Source organism: Muntiacus reevesi, chromosome 9, assembly GCF_963930625.1.
Source record: "Muntiacus reevesi chromosome 9, mMunRee1.1, whole genome shotgun sequence".
NCBI lineage: Eukaryota > Metazoa > Chordata > Mammalia > Artiodactyla > Cervidae > Muntiacus > Muntiacus reevesi.
The window spans coordinates 64243147-64261574 of NC_089257.1; the positions used below are offsets into that span (position 1 = coordinate 64243147).

Consider the following 18428-nt stretch of genomic DNA (forward strand, 5'->3'; position numbering starts at 1 on the left):
TTTGAGGTCTACACCAGTCAGATGTATTGTGTCCCGCTGCGGTTGCTGTATTTTAGAATTGACGTAGGCTGGTGGGAGGTTTTGGAACCAAGTCATAGGTGGATTGGCTGACAGACTTGGGGATGTTTAGGCTTGGGGGGAAAACTCAGGAGAGCCGTCATACTTGTCAGATGGAAAAGGATTAGATTTCTCTGGATTCAAATTTGAGGCAGAGCCAAGACCAGGATGGAAGTTGCAGCAGCTTTCAACCCCCAGGGAAGCCTTCACAAGAATTTTCCAGAAGAGGCTGCTGAGCAGACTGGGAGCTTTCTGTGGCTGGGAGTGTTCTAGCAGAGGCAGCTTGACGGCATCAGGGATGCTGGGAAAGCTTCCTGTGTGAATGACAGCTTTCATCGGAAAAGGAGGCAAGCTGACATTTTCCTAGTGCATTTCACATGCCATACACCAGATGCTATTCACACATAAATTCGCCTAATCCTCACAGCTCTTCCCATCCCCACTTACCAGTGAGACAGTTGAGGCGCAGATTAAGTAATTCACCCCCAAGGTCCACAGCTAGGAAGTGGCACTGAACCCGAGAGCTACTCACTCCACTCCAGCAGACATGTCCTGAGCACGCATCACATGTGCAAGACTCCAGGAAGGAGCAAGTGAGCAAACAGTGCACACTCCCCAACCCATCACCCTGGATTGCTGTCTGTGAAAATAACCTTTTGAAATATTTTTCTTCAAAAATGATTCTCTCTTAATTCCTATCACTTTTCCCCCCTCTGTGACAACTACATGAGACCAGGAGGCTTGAATTTGCTTGTGTCCTCTGCTTGTCAGAGGAACCGCACCTGTTGTGGCAGGCTTGTGGGTCTTTTTAGTGCCTAAGGAAAAGCAGAACGTGGCCAGTTCAGGTGCTGTGGGAGCACCAGAGCCAGGGGAGACTGGTCCTCTTTCAGAGCAGGGCCAGGTTTCCCACAGTGAGTGACATTTGAGTGAGGTCTTGGTGACTTCGCAGGTGGCCCAGTGGTAAAGAATTCACCTGCCAATGCAGAAGACTAAAGAGATGCAGGTTCAATCCCTGGGTCAGGAAGATCCCCTGGAGGAGAGCTTGCAACCTTCTCTAGTATTCTTGCCTGGAGAATTCCGTGGATAGAGGAGCCTGGTGAGCTTCAGTCAAACATGTCTGAGTGACTGAGCATGCATGGACTTGGTGGATGAAGAGGATTTTGCTGTTTGGATTTAGAGGAGAAGCATGAGGAAAGACCATGGGTAAGAGAGTCCCAGGGATGTTTTAGGGGGAGACAAGCTGCCTTACTTGCAGTGCAGTCTACATGAAAGAATTAGTAGCTAAGGGCAAAGGGTTCCTGAAACCCAGAGTCTGATATGGATCCAGCAGCTTTAAATCAGTTTACTTCAGACGAACCTGTGAGTCAGGATTCTCTTGACAGATCCCTCCTACCATTCCCCAAGCTGAGTGCCTGCGATCTCTTCTCCCTCTCCCTTCTCGCTGCCTTCTTAAATCCACTGCCATCACCACCACTTCTCTCTGCATGCATCTCTTTGGGTTTCTGGAAGAATCCAGCCATAAATACACCCCTAAAGGTTTCAGCTCAAAAATACCGTGTTCTTGTTGCCTCATGATCAGGTTTGAAAGTCTTAGTCACTCTGTCGTGTCTGACTCTTTGCGACCCCATGGACTGTAGCCCACCAGGCTCCTCTGTCCATGGAATTCTCCAGGCAAGAATACTGGAGTGGTAGCCATTCCCTCCTCCAGGGGATCTTCCTGACCCAGGGATCGAACCAGGGTCTCCTGCACTGCAGGTGGATTCTTCACTGGCTGAGCTACCATGATCAGATTTGCTTCCCCTCAGAGTCCTCCTTTTTCTTAGATCTCCCTTTCCTGACCTTTGCTAAGAGCTTTCCTAGAGGCCATGCTCTTATTTCCTGTCCCCCTGGCCAGTGTGGGCTGGAGATAATCCTTCCTGTGTCTACGTGGTTTACTCTCAATTTACTCTTTAACTTAGCTTATGCCTCTTCTTGAATACTATTACTTGCCTCTTTCTAACCTCTTTCTACTTCTGTTTTGAGACTTTTGGAACCATATATACAATTATCTTTAATGAATAAAGCCCCCAGTTGATTACCACGTGGGTTTAGGATCCAGTACATTTAGATAATGCAATAGAGAAAAAATGGCCTAGGGAAGCCCAAAGCTGCTCCAGAGTTAGAAACCCTCCGGGAATGTATGTCTGCATGTTTAAGACTACTTCTTACGCTGAGGCGTCCCCACGTCCTTAGCTTGGACACAGGAGCTTCCTCTGTGACCCCCTGGCACATAACCCCTCCCTCCGTCTTCATCTGTGTAGTGAGGGATGTTGGCTAGGTGCCCGCTCCAGGAGAGTGTTTGTAGTACGTCTGTTTGGGCTTGGTGCCCTCCAGTCAGTCACTCATTTATTTTTCACAACCATCCTGGGCGTATGTTTTATGATCCCTTTTACAGGAGAAATGGGACTCCACAGTCTCTTCCTGCTTTAACCTGACACATTGTTGTTGTTTAGTCACTCGGTTGTATCCAACTCTTTGCAACCCCAAGAACTGTAGCCAGCCAGGCTCCTCTGGCCATTGGATTTCCCAGGCAGAAATACTGGAGTGGGTTGCCATTTTCTCCTCCAGGGGATCATCCCAACTCAGGGATCAAACCCACGTCTCCTGCGTTGGCAGGCGGGTTCTTTACCACTGCGCCACCTGGGAAGCCCTCTCCTGAGATGCTTCTACTCTTAAGAACTTGAGAGCTTGCAGTTTGACATCAACAGAGAACCATCAGATAATTTGCCGTTCCTTTTGCCAAGAACGGGTTGTGATGCTCTCCCCCTACCACCCTGCAGGCATGTGGGGACAGCTCGTTCTTGTTTATCTTTGTGGGTGGCAGGAATGCCTCTTGCTTCCTCTCATGATACCTCCATCTCTGTGTAGTTACACAGTAACCCCCAAACATTCCAACTGTTACTTCTATGACAGAGCAAATTCAACGAAATTTATTGAATGATTAGGTCACACAAGACCGTATTTTAGGTCCAGTGGGGAAGGCAGGGATGAAAAGACAGAGAACCTGCCCTCAGGGAGCTTATGCTGGGGGGTGGGGGCAGACAAGCTCATAAACAGCCTCAACGGGAAGCACTGCGTAATGAATGCAGAGCTTGTGTCATTCTTCTAAAACTACTTAAGGGTAGATTATCAGGGATTGCCGACGTTAGTCAAGGAGAATTAAATGCCGGCCTATCGATGGCCACAGTTACCTATTTTATGGCCACTTGCCACCAATCAGTAGGGGGCCAGACACTGCCAGAGTGCTGAGTCGGCAGCCCGCCAGAGGTCTGTTTGAAATATGTAGAAGGTCAGGGCTAGACATGCCCCATGCTGCCTGTAATCTCCCTTTCTGTCCCCCAGGAGTAGAAATAAGGTTTATCTCCCCCTCTGTGCTAGTTATTACATACACTTGATTTTTTTCTTTTTTTTAACTTTGCAAATAAATATGATAGCATAATCAGTTTACGCAGTGAGATGACCAGCTCGAACTCAGAGAGAAGACGACATTTTCCCTGAGCCTGCTCAGCTTCAGCAGCCCTGGAGGACTTCAGGCCCCATAGAGGGGGTCAAATGGTGACAGACTGGGAGGGTTTACCCCCCAGAACCTTTGAGAGGGATAGGCACACATGCACTTCTCTCATTTTCTCTTAAGACCCAGTAAATGAGTAAGGACGAGTCAACATTGACAGATTCAAGAGACAGTTGTGCAAGCTGCCCCACGGTTCCCTAGGTAGGTGGGCGGTATGCATCGTGTCCATTTGTGTATTTTTTCCCCTTGCCTGATCAGATGGTCTTCCCTTCTCTGCACTTTCTCAGCTTTGCTTAGGTAAATACCTGAGAATCCTGCTCTTGGCATCCTCTTTCTGCATCCTTTGGTGAGCTTGACAGTTCCTTCAGCTGCTGAATTGGCATAAGGAATGCCAAAGATTTGAGCCTCAATTTCACGTTCCTTGCTCAATGGGTTGGTCTCTTTACGCGCAGTGCCTCCCCTGCCAAACTGGTCAGTGGGTCTCATCCATAGAGTCACAAGGGCCCTCTAAACTCAACATTCTTACTAAAAATAATTACTTTGCTTGTGTAGTCCTTTCCAGTTTAGAAAGGCCCTTTGACACCTGTTGTCTCTTGAGTCCCCAAACAACCCTGATTTTTCAGATAGGGAAACAGGTTAGGGGAGGTTAAATGACTTGTCCAAGTTCATACACTGTGATGGAGCTGGAACCTGACTTCAAATCCCCTGAATTCTTAGTCTTATGTTCTTCTCTTTATGCCCCCTTGCCTTGCCTTCTTCCCCTTCCAAGCATATCTGCCAAGCCAAGGGTGCCAGCCCTTCCTGATCTTTGACCTATGAATTATATTGAAATTTGAACAGAAAGATCCATGGTTTGCTACCCAACTCCTATTAATATGCTTCTGTTTTGTCTAAGTTTATTTTTGGCCATGCTGTGTGGCTTCCCAGGTGGCTCAGTGGTAAAGAATCCACCCACCATTGCAGGAAACCTGGCTTCAATCCCTGGGTCAGGAAGCTCCTCTGGAGGTGGAAATGGCAAACCGTTCCAGTTTTCTTGCCTGAAGAATCCCACGGACAGAGGAGCCTGGTGGCTGTAGCCCATGGGGTCGCAAAGCTTCGCACAGGACTGAGTGAGAACCCAGGGCCGTGCGGCTCACAGGGTCTTAGTTCCGTGACCCAGGATTGAACCCGGGCCCCAGCAGTGAGAGCACCAAGTCTTAACCACTGAACCACCAGGGAACTCCCTTTCATCTAGTTTTTAACTCATATTTATCTCTCCTAAACCAGAAGCTGCTTTTCTGGAAATTAAATTTTCAGTGACTCACTTGTTCACTTACCTGTGATAAACTAGCCCCATAATTCTCAAAGTAGGATTCTGTGATAAAATCATCTTATTGTTTGTTTTTATCATTTGGTTCATTGTGCCCCATCCTGTCAGAAATAATAGCTCTGAAATGAGTATAAATAATACCAGTCTTTACTGAGCTCTTACAGAGAACCAAACTCAAGTAAGCACTTCACAGACCTGTGGAGTAAGTCGTGTTTTGCAGATGAAGAGACCAAGACCCAGTAAAGCCAGGTAACTTGCTCAGGAATTCTGGTGAAGCCAGGATCCAGGCCTGGGGCTTCCTGACCCCAGAGCTAGTGCTTCTGAGCTCCAGGCGGGGGAGTCAGGAAGGCTTGTCGTGAGGTTCGTCAAGAAGAGCTACGCCTGTCTCGGTGGCCTTTCAGGTGTGTTGACACCAGACCTGAAGGCTGTGAAGAGAGCAGCCAAGGAGGACAGAGTCCGTGGGGCCTTCCCACGGGCAGGGCCAAAAGGAGGGTGGGTGTTCAGATTTGGAGAAACCCCGTTCGCAGGCATAAAAGCACATTTAACAGAGAGAGATGGTGGGGAGGGAGATTTAGCACACATATGACCCAGCAGAGGCAGCCTGGCACCACTTGCTGCCGGTGGCCTTCATTTGGCCCTGCAGCCGGCACGTGCACTGTGCCCGCTCACAGGGATCGGGCTGCTTGGCGGGTGGTGACCTGATCCCATCGAGCAGGTTAGTCTCACTCGCCTTCCTCTTCAGCCGTTTGGAAGCTCCCATTCCTCTCTCTTTCCTCCAGAGTGCTTTGCATTACCAGCAAGGTGCATGTCATTTCACTCCCCTCCCTTCCTGTCCCGCCTCAGCCCCTAAGCCCTGGCCTCACCATGATGGTGAAGGAGACCGCTTGAATATAGAGACCTGAAACCCTTTACGCATCACTCAAGCAGCCCGTTTTACTTTCATTTTTCACACAGATACTGGGATGGTGCAGTTAGCATTAGGACTGTGTTTCCCATTAACATTTGTTTAAAAACTTGGTCTCACCAAGGTACCGTTCATTGTGAGATAAGCCTGGTAGTTGCCAGGGAACTTTAACCCAGAAAAACCAACCAAACAAAGAAAACACATGTTCAAGTGCTAGACTCTTAAGGATTAGAGCCAGATGTGTCAACAGGAGGATCCTGTCAACCTTGGTGTGGCCTTGGTACTCTTCTTGACCATCCTGACTCTGACAGGTGACTGACCTATATTAAGAGAGTGTTTGTTGGTATCAGTTAGAATATTGTTAAACACTGGTATCAGACAGTATTCGGGAATACTAAAGGCTCACAAACATGAATGTAATAATTCTTGTCCTCAAAGAATTTACAGTTTAATATGAAACATTAACACAAGTACACAATTGAAGATGGTGCCAGGAATAATGTTAGCATAATCAGTCCAACAAAACCTTCTGACAATGAAAGGAAATAATGATTTATTTCTATTTGAAAGAGAAAGTTTCATAAAAATGATAACATTTGAGATGGAACTAGAAGGATACGTTGATTAGAACTGGCAGGAATGGAAATAGAAGATTAAGCATTTCCAGGGAGAGAGAAAGGTGAAAGCAAATGCATTGACTCATGAGTGGTCCCCTTTGACCAAAGCTTAGAATGTAGGGGTGAGTTGTATGGGATGCTCATTGGAAGAGAGGCTGGGCCAGTGAAAATGAGGGGTTTGGGCTCCACTATAGAATCATCTTTGTAGGGCCGTGGAAGAGGAATGGTTAGGAGCCTATTATAGTGATCCAAGCAGGAGGTAACCAAACTTTCATGGAAGCAGTGAGACTAGAAAGAGATTAAAGTGACCAACATTGGAGAGGCAGGTTCTTCAGACTTCAGGTAATGTGGAACCAGGAGTGAGGAATCAGCAGGGACTCTGTGAGCTCATACCCAGAAGATTAGGAAAGGAGGTGTTGGTTGTGGGGGAAGCTGGTGAGTTCAGAATTGAACCTGTGAAGTGTTTGATGTTGTTTAGCCATCCAGGGAAAGATATCTAGTAGACAGAATTTTGGATCTGGAGCTTAAAAGAGCATTTAGTAATTCTTTACATAGAAGCAGTGTAGTTGAAGCCATGAAAATAAATGATATTGCCAAAGTAAGTGTGGGGAGAGTGAGAAGGTCAAGGATAGAGAGGTAAAGAGAGGAGGACCCTTGAAAGGAGCTGGGGCTGGAGTCGGAGGAGGAGAGGAGAGGACTGGGTGGGGTACGGAGGGGAAGCCAAGGGCAGAGAGAGAGGCGTCCACAGGGCGGAAGTCATTCTCCCAGGCTGGAGGTCCTGAAGGTCCAAGAATGATTCTCCTGTGCATCTAGGTTTGGGAACACAGCACTGTCAAATCAGCAGAGAAATGAAGAGACAAAAAAAGGTTCAGCCAACCACTAACACATGGGATTCTTTTCTCGTAAGGGAATGATGCCTGCAGAGAGAGGCTCAGAAAGGACAGAGTTGGCAGGCTGGTCCAGGCTCCTCCGAGCGTCACCAGCCAGCTGAGGATTGGCAGAGAGTGGTCTGCCAATGGTGGTCCTCACCAGGGCCCACTGTGCCTTGCAAGATGCTGCTTTGGTGAGAGTGAACTGAGAGAAACGCTAGGTCTGCTGACTGGCGCTATTTCGCTCTGTCTCCTCAGAGTCCGTCCTAGGGAACTGCATGGATAGAAATTCTCCCGGACAAGCGATGGAGCTGCCAGATCACAATGGACTCGGGTACCCCACACACCCCTCAGTCAGCGAGCACCAGAGGACCCGCACCCTCCAAAGACATCACACCATCCAGAACAGTGACGATGCTTATGTACGTCGGCCTCTCCTGCTTCTTGGAAGCGGGATCTTTGAAAGCAGAACTTAGGAATGTGGGGTGGTGTCTCTTATTCTCCTCAATCAGAGTCCAGTGCCCCTGAGCACTCAGGGAGCATGTCTCTGAATCACTGTAACAAGCCTGAAATTCCAGGAGAATCTCTGCTGACGCCGAGCTCCACATTTGAAGCTGAGGATCAAGAGCATCCGTTTCCTCTAGTCTTAGTTATTGAACTTCTCCCCAAACAGCTGAAACTCAGGCCCCAGCAGATGAGCCTTCAGACTCTCAGTTATTATTCTGGCAGCTGCCTTGAATTTATTCAGACTTGAAGGGAGCTAGTTCACTTGGCAGAGCTTTGTTGCCTTAGGGCAGACTCCTCGGCGGCACTGATACAGCCACAACCAGCCACATGTGACTGTTCAATTTTAAATGTAATTAAAACAAAATAAAACATAAAACCAAGTTCTTTAGTCACGCTAGTCACATTCCAGGGCTCAGTAGCCACTTGTGGCCAGCAGCTTTTGATTTGGACGGGGCAGAACATCCCTGTCCTCGAACAGCGTGCTGTTGGACTCTGCTGCCCTAAGAGTCTCGTGGCGATGAGACAGGTCAGAAGCCTGGTACTGGAATGCCATGCAGATGTCAGCGGCAGTGGCTGAGGCTCACTGTGCCCATCCCTTCCTGCCCCCACCCCCGCCCCAGCCTTAGCTTCCCCCACAGCATCCCCCTTTGGATGGCCCTGCAGAGGAAGGGGGCCTGGGTAGCAGTGCTTGGGACGGTGCTTGAGGCCGTCCTTTGCCTGGGCTCCTTTGAAGGGCACAGCGGTCTCTTAAGGCGCGTTCTCTGATCTCCTCACTTCTTTTAAAAATCGTTTTCTGCAGGTGCAGCTGGACAACTTGCCTGGCATGAGTCTCGTGGCGGGGAAAGCACTTAGTTCTGCCCGGATGTCGGATGCAGTTCTCAGTCAGTCCTCGCTCATGGGGAGCCAGCAGTTCCAGGACGGGGAAAATGAGGGTAAGGGGCCTTATGCATGGGGCATCCCAAAGAAGTTTCTAGAAGGCACCCCTTCCCTCTTCACCAGTGACTACTCCCCTCTTGTATAAACAGCCCGTGGGAACAGCGTCCCCACGGGCTCCTGGACGCCGCCTTTTGCAGCTGTCTTGCCCTGAGGTTGCGAGCGCAGAGGAGGCCGCCTCCTGCTTGAGCGTGGGGCCGTCACTGTTCGTCTGTGATGCACGTTCAGGTGCCTCTTCAGTCACTCATGTTCTGGTTCTAGTGTCTGCCTCCCATTAGAACCAGCAGAGGGAGGGGGTCTTAGCTGATAAAAGCACAGACCCGGAGTGGACGGATCTGCAGTTAATCCTGACTGCTCTGTACTGGCTCCACAGGTTAAGGCTTAACCTTTCTGACCCCCAAGATCCTCCTCTGTAGTGACAGAAACAACAGAGCCCATGACCTCGATTGTGCTGGGAGCAGTTGCTAGCTTCCATGCATGCGTGCTTAGTCATTCAGTCATGTCTGACTCTTTGTGACCCTCTGGACTGTAGCCCACCAGGCTCCTTTGTCCATGGGATTCTCCAGGCAAGAATACTGGAGTGGATTGCCATTTCCTTCTCCAGGGGATCTTACCGACCCAGGGATCGAACTCATGTCTCTTACGTCTCCTACACTGGCAAGCAGGTTCTTTACCACTAGCACCACCTGGGAGGCCCGTGCTTTGGAGTTTAAAGTGCTTGGGCCCATGCCCTGAGCATAGAGTATGCCCAGGTGTCAGGGTCTGCCAGCATGAGGCTGTCTTATCCCACACCACAGGAGCTGACAGTGCCTGACAATGGGAGACAGTAAAGAAGAGGGGGAAATGGACGGTGGGGACAACAGGAAGAAGCCTGGTCCCCAGCCATGGTCACTAACCAAACTGAGGGCCTGCTCTGAACTAGAATTCAGGGCTGCAGAAGTTTCAGACTTCTCTCTTCCTCTCTCTACCTCTTGCCCACCCCCCACCCAAGCTCCCTGCAAACCTCCCAAGTTTTCTCTGGTCTTGTAGAATGCGGGGAGAGTCTTGGAGGTCAGGAGCGCCCGGACCTGACGGATGGCAGCCAGCATTTAAACTCCTCTTGCTACCCATCCACGTGTATCACAGACATACTGCTCAGCTACAAGCACCCCGAGGTCTCCTTCAGCATGGAACAGGCAGGCGTGTAGCAAAAGATGGAAAGTGAGTATCACCCTGGCCGGAGCCAGACCAGCCCTTTCGGTCCGTGTCAGCTCCTGATCCTATCAGGAGATTCATTCCACATGAACTTTGAGCCAGTGGACTTGACAACACCACTCCTCCAGCCAAGGTTTTTGCATCTTTCTGCTCCTTCATTAAGCACCGTGCTAATTGTTTGAGGGGTAGATGGGGGCATATAGAAGAAATATTGGCCATGGTCTCTTGGTTGAACTGTTGGGGATAAGACATGTTATAGGTGCCATAGCCTTCAAAGAATAAGTGAGCTTCAGAGAACAGACCAGACTTCTGGCCATGGTAATGGAAAAGGAGGTGGTTCTTGAACTCAGTCCTAAAGGATGAAATTCAGCAAGAATATATGTCTAGCCAGATCTTTTCTAAGACTGTGCTGCAAGTGGAAAAATATACCAGAAATTTGTGATCAGAGGCCAGCAGTAGAAAACAGGTCAACTGGCCAGTTTTGCAGGAGTAATGCCTAAACATACACAAGAGGTAGTATCAGTTCTGTCTTTGAAAATTCATTAACAGAAAAGACTCCATGAAAGTTAAGCCATCTGGCAAATCTGAATTAGAGCCTCAGTACAGCAAATCCTCTTAAAATAGCTGAGGTAAAGTGAACCATTTTTTTTTAAAGTTTTCAATGGAATATTTGAGTCTTTGTCTTTGCAAACTCATTCTCTGTGTCTGCTCTGTTGCAGGTTATGTACAGCGCGGGAATGAAAAGGTTGATTTTAAACCAACAGTATCTAGCAGCATTGCGCCAAATTGCCATTGTTTCCCTCCTCCCAGAATGTCAGCTCCTCTCCTCCCCCCAGTCCACCAGTGTGCTGTTCGCTTGGGTTCTGAGGGGGGTTTTGCCATGTTCGCCTGTATGACCAAGTCACCAAGGAAATAAACAGGAAATCCATGTTCCCCACCTTTTGTGAAAGTGTATTTGGTGTATTTGAGTTGGTGGTTTTGTTTGGTTTTGGTTTGGATTATTTTTGGTTGTTTTTGTTTTTAGGGTTTTTTTTTTTTTTTTTTTTTGGAGGTGATTTTCTTTTTTTTTCCTTTCCTTTCCCCCTTTTTTTTAAGACAGAAGAGCAGTTAGCGTATGGTGGCCAGGGCCCAGAGCCATTCCCCTCCCCAGCCTCTGTCTGCAGAGCGCCCTCCAGTCCCTGAACTGCTCTTACACAGAAGCAAAAGCTAGAGGGATGTACTCCGTACTCTGGAATGTAGTGTCTGGAGAAAGAGACAAGAGGGAAGGGAGAGCAAAAAGAGACACCCCAAGCCTGGAACCCGGAGAGGTCTTTTCTGCTGGGATCCACTGAAAAACATGTCTGGCCAAGCCAAAATCACATGAGAATGTCAGCATGGAGGCTGAGAGTGGCCTGGCGTTGATGGGTTGCCAATTAGAATGTGTCTTTGGTTTGTAATTCAGCTCCCCTCTTATAACTCGGAAAGTTGGTTGCCTTTATCATCCTGCTGGTTCTGCCCATGGACTGAACACCCAACAGTGGTACACTGTGTTTCTGTGTCACCTTTCCTTCTCATTTTATATTGTGATATAACAAGGATTGTTTCTCCATATATATATGTATGTATCTGTATACATACATAATACATACATTCATACATACATATATATATATATCTATATATATAATGCTTTTCCCTTTCAGCCTCTTTGTCACAGGCAAGAAGAACAGGATGTTGTCTTGGGTCCTGCCACCCTCCTAACCTCCTCCTCCTCTCTGCGCATCCTCAGCCCCTATTTTAATTCTTGATCATGTAGGAATTGTTTTTGGTAAATGTTGATATTATTGTTATTATTATTAATAATAAATACAAACAAAAGAAATTTTTGTTTAAAAGAGAAATGTTTAACCAGATTCTGTTCTATTTGAATTGTGACTTGCACCTTTTGTTCAAAGTATTTTATTTAGACCTTGTAATTGTGAGCAGTTCTCACTTGTGCCAGTGACAGATGTAGTGGTCTCCTTCCCTGCCCCCCCTTCCCTGCTGAAGCAGTGCATATGCAATAGCTATTGTTTGCGTCATCATCTTTATTTTCCTTCACCGTTAGAAACCAAAGTCTTCTCTGCTGGCTGGGGGGCTGACAGAAGATCTGGGTTATCGCCTTCTGATCTTCAAAATAAGGAAGAGACGTTAAATACCCTTGATCCATTTTTCTGGGGAAGCAGAGTAACAGGTCCCCTGACCCCTCCTCATCTTTCATACTGAATTTGCACAGAAGAAAGCGGGTGCCCAGCATGGCCATCCTGGTTTTGCTGCCAGGATCTCCCATGTCGCTTGTCCTTCTCTCTGATGTTGGCAGCTCAGCTCCTGGACCCAGCATCCCTCGAGTGGGTTTCTGCAGTGCAAGAGCCTCTCTGTGTTTCCATGGTCGCCACATCCCCTCTACTTGGTGGGAGCCACCAGCTACTCACCTTCTGGAAGCAACTGAGAGAGCCTGAACAGCCACTGTTGACCTCTCTGGGCTCGTTGCCGCTCTGACGCCCCTGCCAGCCCCTACCACACACTCAGCCTGTTTTGTTCACGGTACTGATGGACGAGCAGACTGCCGCCCCCCAGCGAGCACCCAGACGAAAGCCAGTGAGCCTATTAACCGTGCCATCTTGCAAACTACACTTTTAAAAAAATCATTGCTTTGTATTGTAGTAACCAATATGCGCAGTATATGTTGAACGTATATGAATATACTTTCCTATTTCTGTTCTTTGAAAATGTCAGAGTATTTTTTTTTCTCATTTATGTTGAATTAAAAAAGGATTAAAAAAAATCTCCAGACCCAAGCTGCAGTAAGACCTTTAGTCGTTATTTGGTGGGCAGTTATAGCTTGGTAACCCGGTTGGACAGTAGGGGATTGTGAAAATAAAACACCTGACTATGATCTTACGCTGCTGTGTTATTCGCCTTGAGTTTGGACTCTAGTTGGGAGAAACTTTCAGGCTGGAAGCTGGAATGCGGGAGGCTGAGGACGTGTAGGGTGGGGCCCTGACCTCTGCTTTATCTCACCCTGCCTTGAGAGAGGAGCATTCTCTAGAAGCCTGAGCTGGACCTCACGCTGGGTCCTCAGACACCTGGCTTGGACTCTGCCCCCTCAGAAGCGAACACTTTGCTGAGTCTGATGGAAAACAGATTCCTTGAGAGGATACTTTTGAAGGAGTAGGAGGAGGACTTCAAAGAGCTGGCAGAGGCTGGGGTTTCTGTGGGGTGACCTCAATCAACCCAGTGATCTGGACACCACCTAAGTGTTAAGATAGAAGGGGACTTTTGCTGTAGCTCCCCCTTTTTCCATACGGGACTCCAGAGGACAGGGCAGAATTTCTTGCAGGGTCCCAGCCACGGCTGACAAATAGCTGGTAGAAGCCTTCTGTGAAGAAAGATCACTGCAGCTGGAAATACTGAGCTTATAGAAAGACAAGGGAAAGGAGGGAACTTAGAAGATCATTTGAGTCCATGTGACCAGAAGGTCACTGTGGTCCTGCTGAGAGAGAAAAGAGGCTTCTCAAGAAGGGTCTTCCAGTGTGTGACTGGGTCCCTTCCCTGTTCACCGGAAACCATCACAACATCGTCTGTCAATGGGCTCTACCCCAGTGCAAAATAAAATGGTTTTTTAAAAAGGGCTGGGGGTAGGGGGTGGGGAATCTTCCAAGTCTGTACACACTCCCTTGGAAGGCTGAGAGTGTCTGTGAAACCAAACAGAGATGAACCAGATGCCTTCAAATAATCTGGAAGAAACTTCTGCGGACGGTGTCACGCCCTGCTGCAGGCAGCTGGAATGCCCTGGAGATGAGGTCAGGGGCCTCGGCCCTGCCTGCCGGATGGGACCCAGGGGTCTGAGCTGTGAAGCTGGAAGCCTTGCCGACAGCTCCTTGCTCATCTTTCTGACTTTGAGGTAGCCTCCTTCCCCACCACACCCGCCCCACTCCACCTGCACAGATCAAGGATTTGGAAGGCTGGCGTACCTACCGAGAGCTAAACCTCCGTTCCTGCTCCGCCATGACCTCAGTCTCCTAAGCAGGAGGGCAGGAGAGAGTCTTCGCTGGTTCCGATGCCCTGTGCTGTGGTCTAAACTGGGGCTCTGTCTATCACTGGGAGCTGCAACAAGATGATCAAACAGTGAACAGGGGTGGTGGTGATGGGGATCTCCTCACCTCCCAATTGATCCAGACCTCCCAACCTCAAGCCTCCCATCCCGACCTGCAGCATAAACACTCAGAGTAAAATCTGAGCAGGGTCCCCGATATAGACTAAATGCGCAAGACTCCTGTGTCTCCTCTCCAAGCCCGCTCTTTCAGGTGACCCTCTGCCTCCCTGGTGCCTCTTCCTTTGGGGTCATAGGATTCTGGGGCACAGAATAGTTCATTGAGCAAATATTTGCTGAGTGTCTGCCATGTGCCAGGCCCAGAAGGGAAGAGTCCTCCCAGTGCAGACTGACCAGTATGACATTGAGACATCAATTGTGAAATGAGTGGCCAGTCATTCTAAGCAAAATCCACTCCTGCAGCCAGCCAGCCACACTCCCATGCACGCCAGGGGACCCACTTCAGTAAGGTAACTGGGGAGACTTTCCACATCAGGGGAACAGGGCGGTAGGACTAAGGGCCGTCACTGGTGGGCCCTGCACCCTCTTAATAGCTAGTCCAGCCCAGGAACTTGGTGCCTCTGACTGACTCGATGGACCCCAAGTCTGGTCCTGAGATGTGCTCCATTTGCTGTGGCTGTGGTTTTCCCATTGGCCTCTGTTCAGAAAGTCTCCCTTATTCCAAAATATCAGTAACAGAGGGGCGTGGGCTGGCTTAAGCCAAATACCTTACAATGAGATGGAGCAGACACAGTAGTGAACAAGCTCAGATGGTAAAGAAGCTGCCTGTGGTACAGGAGACCTGGGTTTGATCCCTGGTTGGGAAAATCCCTTGGAAAAGGAAATGGCTACCCACTCCAGTATTCTTGCCTGGGAAATCCCATGGACAGAGGAGCCTGAAGGACTACAGTCCATGGGGTTGCAAAGAGTCAGACAGGACTGAGTGACTAACAGCACAGCAACATATTTAAAAAGGAAACTTTCGCAGAAACAGACACAGAGAATGAACTTATGGTTGCCGGGGAGTGGGGAAGAACTGGGAGAAAAGATAGAGAGTTTGGGATCAACATGTGAAGTGAAGTGAAAGTCGCTCAGTCGTGTCTGACTCTTTGCGATCCCATGGACTTCTCTAGGCCAGAATACTGGAGTGGGCAGCCTTTCTGTTCTCCAGGGGATCTTCCCAACCCAGGGATCGAACCCGTGTCTCCCGCATCGCAGGCGGATTCTTTACCAGCTGAGCCACAAGGGAAGCCCAACATGTACATGCTGCTATATTTAAAATGGATAACCAACAAGGATCTACTGTACGGCACCGGGAACTCTCAATGTTATGTGGCAGGCTGGATAGAAGGGGCCTTTAGGAGAGAATCAATACATGTATATATCTGGCTAAGTCCCTTTGCTATTCACCTAAAACTATCACAACACTAATTGGCTATACTCCAATATAAAAAGTTTAAAACTAAATAAAAAGAAAGCTTCCAGCTTGGTAAGATATTATCAAACAAGGGCTTTGGGAGTTGGAGGCCCAGCTGCTGCTGCTGACCAACAGACAACCATCAAAGAGCTGAAGCCAGGCCCCCGACTCCCTTCCGGCCAGCAGTGAACACTGATGGCTGAAGGTCATAAGGCAACTCTTAGCAGCTCTCAGCTTCAGGCTTCTCACGGGCCAAACAAGGAGAATATCTGCCCTGCCAGTCTTTCAGTTCAGCGTGAAAATGCTTTGGCCACTGAAGAATTGGCAGCTTTCAGATACTAGGTTTGCCACAATCATTTCAGTAAAGCAGAGCAAAACAGCACCCAAGTGGTAAACTTCTGTGGTCCCCTGTATGTTGAGAAAGGAACCTCTCTTGTCCCCAGACACCCCTGAGCTGCCCCCAGCAGGGAATCGGCTTCCCTCCCACTCTAACAAAAGGCTAGGAACTAGGCTGGCCAACTCTCTGCTGGGTCCCCTGGGGGTAGGTCAGCCCCTCATCTGGGCATTTATGGTCAAGGCCACACGGAGAAAATGTGATCCCTCCCCCTCCCCCAATTCTGCCACGAGAGACTGAAGTCATTCATAAGTCTGGTCTGCCAGTGTGAGTGTGTTCAGTGGGAGCAGGGGACACAAGGCCAGAAATTGGGGTGCTGGGGTGCAGAACAGTTACTGTTTACTCAGTGCCAGGCACTTTCAGTTTTGCCATGCATGTTCTAATTTAGTGTTTAACACCACATAAACTTATCTTACAGTCCGGGTCTGGAAGTCAAAAGTCCACAAAGGGTCACATGAGTCTAGAGCATGGCATCAGTAGAGCTGATTCCTCCTGGAGGCTCTGAGGAAACTCTTCTTGGTCTCATCCAGCTTCTAGAGCCTGCCTGCATCTTTTGGCTCATGGTCCCCTCCCAACAATCACATCCCTCTGACCTCTGCTTTTGATCTACCATCTTCTCTGCCTCTGCATCTCCCGTCTCCCTCTTGTGTATGTAAGGACCCTTGTGATGACACGCGACCACCTGGATAACCTTGGAGAGTCACCCCATCTCAAGGCCCTTAATATTTATTTATTAGTTGCGGCATATGGGATCTTTTGCTGTCGTGCACAAACTCTCTATTTGTGGCACCAGAATGCACAGGCTAAGGAGTTGCTGTGCAGGCTTAGTTGCCCCAGGGCATTTGGGATCTTTGTTCCCTAACCAGGGATTGAACCAGTGTCCTTTGCGTTGAAAGGCAAATTCTTCAACCACTGAACCACCAGGGAAGTCCCTCTCAAGGGACTTATAATCACATCTGAAAAGTCTCTTTTGCAACTTAAAGGAACAGTCACAGGTTCCAGAGAGCAGGACATGGACAAGCTGGCGGGGGTGGGGGACCTTATTCTCCATACCACTCGCTACCCCTACTATAACTCTAGGAGATGACCATTGTTATCTTCGCTTAACAGATAACAGACTGCGGTGTGGGGGAGGTTCAGCTAACAAGTCGGACAGCTGGGATTGAGACTGAAGGTAGCCCAGCTCCAGAGCTTCTTGCATGAGGCTGCTAGACGGGGACAGGCCTGGGGCCCCTCCACTCTCACATCTGGCAGACGGTAGCCCCCGGCTGAATTCTGGAACCTTAGGGAGTTTCCTGGGTAGGTGGCACAGGGCACATTTCTGCCCTGGGTCCTCAGTCCAGAGACCTGGGTACTAAGTCCAGCCCTGCCTCTAATGCCCTGGGAGATCAGCGACACTGGGCAAATTCCTCCCCTCTTCAGTTTCCTCATCTGGTGATGGGGGTGGAGAGAGGCTGATCTCAAAACTCCTCTCCCCTTGCATGTTCACAGGTTCTATGACCCAGGCCCTGTCAGCGACCTGGTGTTGGGGGTCTCACACCTTCCAGGAGAAATCTTAGAAAATGTTACTGCAAACACCAATGAATACACAGCACTGACTTCGGGTCTGTCCTCCAACCACCCCCATTTTTGTCTTCATTTTACGGATAGGAAAGCAAACTCAGATTGCATATCGGGCTCATGAGCCTCCTCCAGGATTTTGTAAGTTGAAGGCAAAAATGAATGAAATAAGAGAACAGGCTCCTGCTGCCAGCAGTCCAGAGGTCCTTCCTCAACATCATCCATCCCTCAGGATGGGGTCCATTCTCACTTGTGTGGGATGCAAGGTCAAAATGAACAATGCAAAGATCTATGTATCCATTTAAGCGACTGTCCTTTATTCTGAGATTATGCCCTTTTTAGGTGTTAAAAAATCTTTTTTATTTGTCCATGCCTCTCCACTTGAGAGATCTTAGTTCCCCAACCAGAGATGGAATCCAGACCCTTGGCAGGGAAAGCCCTTAATCCTAACCACTGGATCGCCAGGGAAGTTCTTTAAAAAATAATCTTGGGAGAGAATAGCATTGAAACAAGTATACTATCAAGGGTGAAACAGATCACCAGCCCAGGTTGGATGCCTGAGACAACTGCTCACGGCTGGTGCACCCGGAAGACCCAGAGGGATGGGATGGGGAGGGAGGCGGGAGGGGGGATTGGGATGGGGAACACATGTAAATCCATGACTGATTCATGTCAATGTATGGCAAAAACCACTACAATATTGTAAAGTAATTAGTCTCCAAGTAATAAAAATAAATGGGAAAAAAAATAAAGAAAAAAGAAATAAATAAAAAATAATCTTGGAATTTCCCTGGTGGGATAAGGATAAGTGGTTATGACTTTGCCTTCCAATGCAGGGGGTGTACCAATCTCTGGTCAGGGAGCTAAGATTCCACATGCCTCATGGCCGTAAAACCAAAACATAAAACAGAAGCAGTATTGTAACAAATTCAATAGAGACTTGAAAAAAAATTGGAAGAGATTACGGTTGGTTACGGTTGATGGTAGGGTTTGGGTCAGGTTGGGA

At 48.6% G+C, this 18428-nt stretch overlaps 1 protein-coding gene across 4 annotated transcripts in view; it reads left to right on the forward strand.

Annotated features, from left to right (window-relative positions):
* The window catches only part of SIK3 (SIK family kinase 3), a 257867-nt gene extending 245013 nt beyond the window's left edge, over positions 1 to 12854 (forward strand). For all 4 annotated transcript variants that reach the window (XM_065946250.1, XM_065946252.1, XM_065946251.1 and 1 more), the window contains 4 exons: positions 7565 to 7728; positions 8613 to 8745; positions 9776 to 9946; positions 10660 to 12854. In XM_065946250.1, coding sequence (XP_065802322.1) covers positions 7565 to 7728; positions 8613 to 8745; positions 9776 to 9933 — 455 coding nt within the window. In that variant the 3' untranslated portion in view covers positions 9934 to 9946; positions 10660 to 12854. The remainder of the gene's footprint in view (positions 1 to 7564; positions 7729 to 8612; positions 8746 to 9775; positions 9947 to 10659) is intronic.
* The last annotated feature ends 5574 nt before the right edge of the window (positions 12855 to 18428 follow it).